The 10029-nt window shown below is 40.6% G+C and overlaps 1 protein-coding gene across 1 annotated transcript; it reads left to right on the forward strand.

Moving 5' to 3' along the window:
* The first annotated feature begins 6708 nt into the window (after window positions 1-6708).
* Window positions 6709-8346, forward strand: LOC113734895 (uncharacterized). The gene has a single exon (XM_027261654.2). It carries the CDS (start codon window positions 6741-6743, stop codon window positions 8067-8069), a length of 1329 nt encoding a protein of 442 aa, XP_027117455.1. The 5' UTR covers window positions 6709-6740; the 3' UTR covers window positions 8070-8346.
* Window positions 8347-10029: the final 1683 nt, after the last annotated feature.

A 10029-nucleotide genomic window follows, 5' to 3' on the forward strand; every position in this document is an offset into this window, starting at 1 on the left:
CTTCAGTCGCTTGTTTGAGCTCTCCCCGCTAGGATGAGGGCGATTGTGACGTCGAGCTGCATGGCTATCTCCTCCCACAGGTCCTCCCGCAATAGTATTGATTACCCTGGCCAGATTCTAAATTTCTTGTTCGGGAGTTCGGCCATGAGGCCCCTGAGGTCGATCTCGGGGGTAGCTCGGGTGCTCCGGTCTGGGCTTCCCCCGTCGTTGGTCAGTTCGTTCATCACGTATGAACTGCCCGAGGTGGCCTCATCTGATCAACTTTTTGATGTCTTTCTTGAGGTGACGACAGTCCTCCGTATCGTGCCCCACATCTCGGTGACACACGCAGTACAGACCCTAGTCCCTTCTGTTCTTGTCCCCGGCCAAGGGTCGGGGAGGTCGGGAGAACACTTCCTATTCCATCACCGCAAGGACCCGAGCTCGAGGTGCGGTGAGGGCAGTCCATGACTTGTCTCGTCCCAAGGGCTGACCCCCAGGCGAGCGATCGTAAGCGCTCTTCCGCCCCTGGCCAGACTGCGCGTCTACCTGATCGATGCTTCTTTTGCGCTTATCGTCCCGCATCTTTCCTGCGCGCTCTTTAGGCGGTTGGACTCCTCAGCGTTGGCCTTCTCGTGAGCTCGGTCTAGCATCTCCCGAACTAACTTAGGAGGTTTCTCCACGAGCTCGGTATAGAGATTCTGTTTACGCAACCCGTTTATGAAGGCGGCCATGACTACCTTGTCATCCCGGTCACGGACCTGGAGGGACTCATTATTGAAACGCACCATGAACTCGCGCAAGGATTCCTCAGGCTTCTGCTGAATGGTCATCAGGTGAGCAGTGCTTTTGGAGAAGGCCCGCGATGAAACGAATTGTGCTGCGAACAGTCGTGCGAGCTGGGTAAAGGATCGGATGGACCTGGGAGGAAGCCCCTGGAACAACTGACGTGTCTTTCCCTCCAGAAACATCGGAAAGGTCTTGCATCTGACCGCATCCGCAGCAGTTTGCAGGCGTATTTGCGTCATGAAAGCGAACAAATGATCCTCCGAATCAGTGGTCGTATCGTAAGACTTCATGCTCGGTATTTTGAACTTCACGGGCAGTGGGTAATCCTCGATATCGAGCACGAAGGGGGAAGCGATGTACTTGTCCGCCTCAGGATCCAGCAGCAGATCCAGCTCGTCCTGCACCTGGAGCTGCTCCCTCCGCGGGGAGAGCTCCTCCCTCGTATACCTCCGGAAGGGCTTCGAGTGCTCAGTTCGGGAATGTTTGTGAGAGGGTTCCATGACGTCGATCTGTTCACGTGTGAGCTCCTGGCGCACCCGCTTGGGCGGGGGATTAGGGCTCCCCGTTCGGGATTCTGACAGCCCATCTCCTTGGCTTTTCGGCCCCTGGTCGGGATGACCTCCCGCCTGCCCCTTGAGGTAATTCATGATTGCCTCGAAAGTTGGTAGGTTTTCCGCCACCGTCTGGACCAATTGTTCAGGCGGGATCCGTGAGAGCCCCGCCCCCTCATCTCCTGGAGTCGGAACTCGTGTGGAGTTTTGGGGACCACTCCTCTCGTTCCCCTTGGATCCATCAGCGTTCCTCTGCGACCTCGTCCTTGGCATGATTCGGAAAAAGATGAATTACGTGTTTCCCACAAACGGCGCCAATTGATGCGACGGCCAAGAACGCAGTCCGAGCTGAGCTGCTACGAACCGAGCTGGAGGAGCATAGCTGAACTAAGAGGGAAGAAACGAACTGACTACCCTATGAAAAAAGAACAACGGCGGGACTAGGGTCCCCGGAATAGCTCCGACGATTAAGTCAGTAGAGCTTACGAATAGGGCAACAGTAGAGAGTACTGTATATGGCATACCTTGTGTCGTCTTGTGGCGCTGTATTTATAGGCTTGAACGAATAGTAGTTTCCTTACAGGAGTCAAAGTCCCCTTAGGGTTCGGAGTCTTTCTAGGGTTTTGTACGACAGCCCCTACAAGTTCGGAGGCGGCGGCCCATGAGGCCCACTCCCTGGGAAGGCGACTGTAATGGCCGAGCTGACCCTTTCTACGCCGAACTAAGGTGTCCGAGCTGCAGGATCCCTATCGCCGACCTGTGTGTGCGGTATGCCGAGCTGACACGTGTCATGCGTGGATTTGCCCCACTACAGTCATCAAGTGAAATTTGTAGTTACCAAACACAGAGTGCTTCAACTCACATAGATTATTGTTTTGTTTCCTACTTGTTAAAAATGCTGTTGTTTCAATTTATAAGTAGACATTTTTTATTATGTTGTTCTTATTTTTGATATTGTAGCCTTTGTGTATCGCCAGCCAGGCTTCTTATCCCATTGCTTAGAATAGTTTAAATGTTGACAGATGACATTTTAGTAGTTAATTTTGATTTTGAAAATCTTGGATTTGGATGTTTGGCTTTTAGTATTTGTGGAGGTTGATGATTATTTTATATTTGAAATTATGATTGTGTAAACTTTAAAGCATTTGGTTTTAAGACTTGAAATTATGACAAATAACTGTTTATGTTCTCTTTTTTATTACTTGTCAGACAGAAAGTAAAAAATGTTATATATTTATAGTAACTTATTTATTTGATATCTTTTAGGATGTACAAAATGGTATATGAATCCCAAATTCATTAATTTAGTAAATTTAGGAGCTTTTGGTGGGATCTTACGATCCTATGATCCGATTCTGTGAAACTAAAATTGATCCTACGTAAGATCCCGATTTCACAAACTTTGATCTTTCTGCCAGTAACGTACGGCAGATCCTATACCTCTTCAACTATACTCGTGTCCCTGTCTTTGCCTCAGCCGGGAGTTTGTCACCAATTTATCCTACCGCACGTATGCGCACAAGGCTACAAGCCAGTGTGACACACAATTTGGAAATTCGAATTGTTGACCTTGGTTGATCAATCCTTGATTTTGATGATTAACAAACCAAAATGTAGATTTGGGCTAATGTTTTTATGTGAGCAATTTGTTAGAACAGATTCTTGTGGTACAAAAGAAGAAGCAAAAACAGGGCACTCATGTCGGACGTCCGAAAGGAAGCTATCGGACGTCCAAAGGATGAAGAACATCAAGAAGGAAACTCTGTCGGACGCTCGTGAGAAAGCATCGGACGTCCGGAAGGATCGGACGCACGCCTTGGACGCACATCGATCGCATCGGACGTCCGAGAAATTTCGTTAAGATTTGATGACTCTCTGACGACGTTCGGACGCAGGGTTCGGACGTCCGACAGGTGGTTCGGACGTCCGACAGGCCAACGGCTAGTTTTGACAGCATTTAATATTTGACCGTTGGAGAGCCTTTTGGAGCCATTTCTCACCTTCTATAAAAACCCCAAAGCACAAGAAGACAAGAGACTTTTACCAACACAAAATACAAGCTTACAAGTGAGATTTTTGAATAGAAAGATTCTTTGTTGGTTGTATAAGGGGTTGGGAAAGTTGGGTTGTGAGGTTGCTCAAGTGAAGGTTACTCTTTAGGAGGAGTAAAACCTTGGTGAAGGTGAACCTATCACTTGGAGTGGTAAAACCTTGGTGAAAGTTGCCTCATTTGTATAAAATAGTTCTTAATTGGGTGAGTGATCTTTCAAGTGTAGGTTGTTGAGGGTTAACTAGAATAGTTGTAAAACTCCTTGGCTCAACCAAAGAGTGTTTGGGGTGAGGAATGAGTGAGCCTTCACTTGTACATCTTGGTTAGCATCGCCATCAATTGAAGAGGCTATTGGTTTGATATTTGGTTTGCATTTCTTATCTTTTCTCTTTAATTAAGTTTTCTTTATTGTGCTTAAATTTGATATATCTTTGTGCATCATTGTGAATTTGTTTGTACTCATTGGGTTGCACCGGGATCTTACACGAATCACAGATCCCTTTAGATTGTACTATTAAGCCTCTTATAGGGACAAGGTGTGGGAAAGCATGCACCAAAAAAAAATGAAATTACAATATATTACTACGAAGTATCATCTAAAATTTAATCTAAACTTAATATTAACGTAATTACTCTATCTTTTAATATGATTTTGCCATCCTCAATTGTTTTCCATAAACTCATTTTACTTTTGGAGATTATCCAGTAGTCAAGAAGGATTCTTAAAATTCTTGTCATCATCAAGAGTTCGAATTTTGCGTCTAAAAGGTTGACCATGGAAAGAGTGTGAAAAATGATGGGAGGTAAAAAAGCAAAAACTTTTGAAGATTATCCTTGATTAATTTTGTTCCGAAATTTCTACTTCTGTATTGTCCTACCATTCTTGCCCAAAGCTAATAAAATCAACCAACACCATGGAATACTGAATAAGTACGTTCACCAAAATCGGCACCGGTAGCAAAATTAATAACACCATAGGAGCGATACAGTTTACTCGCTACTTATGTTTTTGTTTTGACAATGACTGCTAAGTATTTTATTGAGCAGTCATAGAAAATCAGGCAATAAATTACCGGGTTTAACTGTTGCAAATTGTAGAAAAATCTTGTTCGCGCAACTCTCCATATCTGGTCTTAGCTCCAAAGCAACATATTCTCCGTATATACATGACTCGCCATCCTAGTAGTGGTCTTTGACTAAATGAAAAAGCACGAAAAAAAAGAATAGTGGTAACGTCTGTGTAAAAAAAATACTCCTTCCGTCTAATTGTTATTGTCATATTTTAACTTTATTGATGTCCCAAAATAAAAATCACTAATTCAAATTTAATACATACTTTCCAATTTTACAATTTGAAAAACCAACTTTTTAAAATTCCAATACACATCTATCAAAGAATATTTTGAATTCAAATGATACACATGTAAATTTACCATTGTCATCTCATCTAAACATAATGATTATCATGTCTTTAAAAAAGTTGGATTCCCAAAAAATGACTCTAATATTGGAACGGAGGGAGTATTAGCAGAAGAACGAAAATCTAAAACTTTAATACATTATCAAGAACTAATATATGAGAAATGAAGTAGGAATTTTATTTTGATCCAGACCAATTAATTAGCAATGTCTATGGTTCAAGACCAATGAGAAAACTCCATTTGGACAAACAAGGTAAAATGTGATTTGGCAAGTGAGATTTTCATTTGTCCAAATAAAGCTTTCTCCATTAGTTTTGGGCCAACTATTTAAGTGATTAATCTAAAGTATCAAGTAATTGGTTTAGACAAAGATTGAACCTTACAAGTGTGGACGTGTGTATGTGGGTTTTTTTTTTGGGTTAAATATACAAGTTGGAAGGAGATTTCTTCCATTTGTTGTATGTGATAAATGTAATCGTGGCCACTGTTGCATATTTTTTTTTTCGAGATTAATAAAATGATGCTTTAAATATATAAACCGTAATTTTTATTTAAACTTGGTATTCACATGATAACTCTCTCCAACATACTAACATCTCTACCCTTGTCTCTCTCTCTCTCTCGGTAGAATTTGTTATTGATCCAAATGTATTGTTTCTCATTTCTTATATGGAAAACTTAATTTTAGTCCAACCAAGCTTCCAAAAAAACTAATAAATTCAGTTAATATTTGAAGTAAGTTCACCAAAACTAGACACCCATAAGTAAATTAATGTGAGAATAGGAGTGTTACATTTCACTCTGTATATATTAAACTTTTCTTTTCTTTTTCCAAAATATTCCTATTTACAATTCAAAATTGTCGCAAAATCCACTTTGCGCCTCTCTCTCTCCTGTACCTCCCAAACAAAACATAATCTTCCCATAGGCCATATTGACTCCTCTCTTCCCACTAGTGCCATGACCCGCAATGGATTTTCTGTTCCACACTCTGTCCCACTTTTTATTATATTGTTATTTCTCCTACATAAACATCATGTTTTAACTCTTTTTTGTTTCCTTAAGATCCAATAACTATTAATTGAGTAAAAAATAAATACAGCAGTTTCAAAAAACCAATATATAATAGAAAATTAAAAAATATAGCAAAAAATTCATAAAAAGTCTCATTTTTTATGCATTTTGATTTTTTGAGTTTGTTAAATTTTGTAAATACAGCAGTTTCAAAAAACCAATATATAATAGAAAATTAAAAAATATAGCAAAAAATTCATAAAAAGTCTCATTTTTTATGCATTTTGATTTTTTGAGTTTGTTAAATTTTGTGTATTACTCAAATAATAGTTATTGGATCTTAAGGAAACAAAAAAGAGCTAAAACATGATGTTTATGGAGGAGAAATAGCAATATAATAAAAAGTGGGACAGAGTGTGGCACAGAGTGTAGAACAGAAGATTCGTTGCTCAAAAAATCAAAATGCATAAAAAATGAGACTTTTTATGAATTTTTTGCTATATTTTTAATTTTCTAGTATATATTGGTTTTTTGAAACTGCTGTATTTATTTTTTACTCAATTAATAGTTATTGGATTTTGCTATATTTTTAATTTTCTAGTATATATTGGTTTTCTGAAACTGCTGTATTTATTTTTTACTCAATTAATAGTTATTGGATCTTAAGGAAACAAAAAAGAGCTAAAACATGATGTTTATGTAGGAGAAATAGTAATATAATAAAAAGTGGGACAGAGTGTGGCATGGAGTGTGACACAGAGTGTGGGACAGAAGATCCGTTGCGGCCATGACCGGTGTCTTATTTTTCAATTGGCCCACAAACACATGCACATTCACTGGTCCCTCTCTCACTGATAGGATCACTCTCTGAGCCCTTTCAAGTCTCATAAAAAAGATAGGATCCATAGCAGAACAAACTGACCAATAAAGGAAAAAATGCACAAAACGAGTCGCTCTTTCTTGTTTCTACTGCTTGTTCTCTTCCTCCTCCATAGCCTATCTAAAATCCAGGGACTGCCCCAGCAGAATAGCATCAGTCCCATCGATCTATCCGCACTGCAGCAAATCGAGAACAGCCTAACCGACGTTCCCTCCTCCCGAGCTCCTCCGTCAGCAAGATTCTTCACCAGCTGGGACTTTTCCTCTCACGATCCTTGCTCGACCTTCGCCGGCATCACCTGCTCATCACCATTCTTGAATCCCAGACGGGTGACTTCACTCATTCTCGGCACCGGCCTATCGGGTTCCCTCGGACTCGCCGGCTCCCTTTCTCCGTCCATTTCCAATCTCACCGAGCTCAACCAGCTAGTCCTGAACCCCGGCATTGTCACCGGTCCAATACCAGCCCAGCTCGGAAGCCTCAGAAACCTCAGAGTCATCTCCCTCACTAACAATCGCTTAACGGGCTCTATACCTCTCTCCATTTATGCCTTACCCAATCTACACACTCTTGATCTCAGCAACAACCAACTCTGGGGATCAATCCCGCCGAGCATATCCCATTTGGATCAGCTCAAAGTTTTGGTCCTCGCCTCCAACAGGCTCTCCGGCGAGATCCCAAATGAACTACCGACACAATTGCTCCATCTGGACCTGAAAAATAATTTCTTCTCGGGGACTTTGCCCGCTAGAATGCCGTTGTCCATCCGTTACCTGTCGGCATCTGGAAATAGCATGTGGGGCCCACTCAACGGGCTAGAATCACTCTCAGAGTTAGTATACCTCGACATAAGCATGAACCGGTTCAGTGGGACCATCCCTCCCTCACTCTTTCGCTCCTCCCTCTCATCAATGCTCCTCCAACGGAACAATTTGTCAGGTGGGGTCCCACAACAGAAAAATACTACCACCCCATTATCATCGCCATCTTCATCATCTTCTTCGTTAAAGCTGGATTTTTATGGGGAGGGGTCCATTGTGGATCTAAGTCACAACATGCTCACGGGTGAACTTCCGGCAGGGGCTTTTTCAGGGGTGGAGACTCTATTCCTGAATAACAATAGATTCACCGGAAAAGTCCCCAAAGAGTACGTGGAAAGCCTGTATAGTGGTGGTACCAAAACGCTTTATTTGCAGCATAATTACTTGACAGACTTTCCCATCATATCGGACTTGAAATTGCCGGATTCAGTCTCCGTGTGCTTGTCCTATAATTGCATGGTACCACCCGTGGGGCTGACGGCGTGCCCGGCTAGTGCTGGTGAGCAGCTTTCAAGGCCTGCTTATCAATGCTCCAAGTTCAACAATGGTGGCTCCACGGGATAGGCATGCCGATCACCAAGTGGGACTATAATAGCTGCATGGTCCGATGGCTGTTGCATATACAGTTATACATTTTTTGTTCTTTTCTTTTCTTTTCTTTTTTTGCGTTTTTGTTTCTTTATTTATTTTTTAAAAATTTTAGGCAGTTGATTTTTTTTTTTGGGTAACTTTTTAGATATACTGCTATATTATAGTGAGGGTTTACATGCATATGACTGTTATAGTGGAAGGCATATGACTGTTATGCATTGTTTACTAATGGCTATGCTTATTTTGCTAAGATTCGTTGTATTTTTATTTTAGTGGCAGATTTTGCATGGCCAGTCTGTTTTATACTTTTATTTATGTCAAAGACCAAGAAAAGAAAAAAAAAATTAAAAGGTGCTCTGACAATCTTTTTTCTAATTAAATTATGCTGACGTCTTAGAAGATAATCCTTAAATCCGCTTTATTAAAACGGACCGTATTAATGGTTCCACATGCTTTACCGGGAAAATTTTAAAAACAATGATAGAAGTAGTTGCAGTATTTGTGGGAGAAAAATACGTAGTATTAATACAACTATACGCCTCCGAAGTATCGCAAAATCGTTGGTTGGCAAGCTAAAATTCTAATTCAACACCATTCGACGCCTAAAACGCTTATCATGGTTGGATGCTATTGGGCATAAGTTTGCACATTCGAACATCATGTACACTTATAGGCAAGGGTATCGTATACAATGATCTTGGACTAATTTTCCATCAGGGAAATAAGAATTTTTTTTTTACTGACACCATACCATTGAAAGTTACATATATTTTTAACAACTACAATTCTTAAAAAACAATACCAACTACGATTCTTACGTCCATTTTTTTTGGACATAAATTCTTATCTCCGTCGTTTTTAACAATTAAAACTTTTACGTCCATTATTATTTGGTTGACAACAAAGAGTCTCAAGTCTATAGTTATCTGGAAACTTTGTTCCTATATTTTAAGTATGTCTAGACACTTTTGTAAGTATTTAACATCCCGAGCGAAATGATCAATGATTGAGACAGTTTTATACATATTTGTAACTTTTAAAGTTGCAGTGTCTGCAATACTATTAGAATCCTTTCCGTTAATAGAAGACAATGGGTTTCTGATTTGAAATTTTAATCTAAATGCTGATGTCCAAATCCAATAGCTAATCAGGGAAAGGTGACAAAAGCCAAAAACTGTAAACATTTAATTGGTGGAAATAAAAGTTTAGAGCATAAACTGTTATACCCCAGTGGCCTAAACATAATTGTCATAAATTCATTTAGTAATTTTCTTTGAGGGGCTGAAATAATTTAGTATTGCCATACAAAACAAGCGTTTGCAATTATCGTATAGATAATGCGGCAGTGAAATTCTCCACTTTGACTCAAACAGTCGCGAATTCAAAGCTGGAGCACTGCACCCGCCCCCACAAAATTGCATTAGTATGCCTTCAAGTTTAAGCAAACCTTCAGTTTTTGCCTCTACTTATTTAGTTTCGTTGCAAGTTATTTATATTTTACTCCTGATTTGTCAAATGAGTTGTCGAGACTGTGACACCCCCACTTCTCCCTAAGGCGAACCAAAGGGTATCCGTGGGATGCTTGCCCAACTTTTGCCAGGACTCGGTACAATTCCCGTTCAAACTTAATACAATACTAGCCATCACAACAAGATAAAGTAAGAAAGAGAAGTCGCTTCCACAATTAACATTCAAACTTACACCACGAGTTCCAAAATACATCAAGTACCCAATTCTTACATCAGGATCCCTAAAGATACATCAATTCCCAAAATACACAACAGCCAAAAGGTCTAGTCACTTACATTTGAAACCCTAATACAAAAGTACATCCAACGGGTTCCACCAAGTTTCACTCCATCCATTCCTGTTAAGGAAATCAAATCTACGGGGTGAGCGATTGCTCGTGAGGCCAAGAACACACATGCAAGCA

The sequence above is a fragment of the Coffea arabica genome, chromosome 6c (assembly GCF_036785885.1).
Source record: "Coffea arabica cultivar ET-39 chromosome 6c, Coffea Arabica ET-39 HiFi, whole genome shotgun sequence".
NCBI lineage: Eukaryota > Viridiplantae > Streptophyta > Magnoliopsida > Gentianales > Rubiaceae > Coffea > Coffea arabica.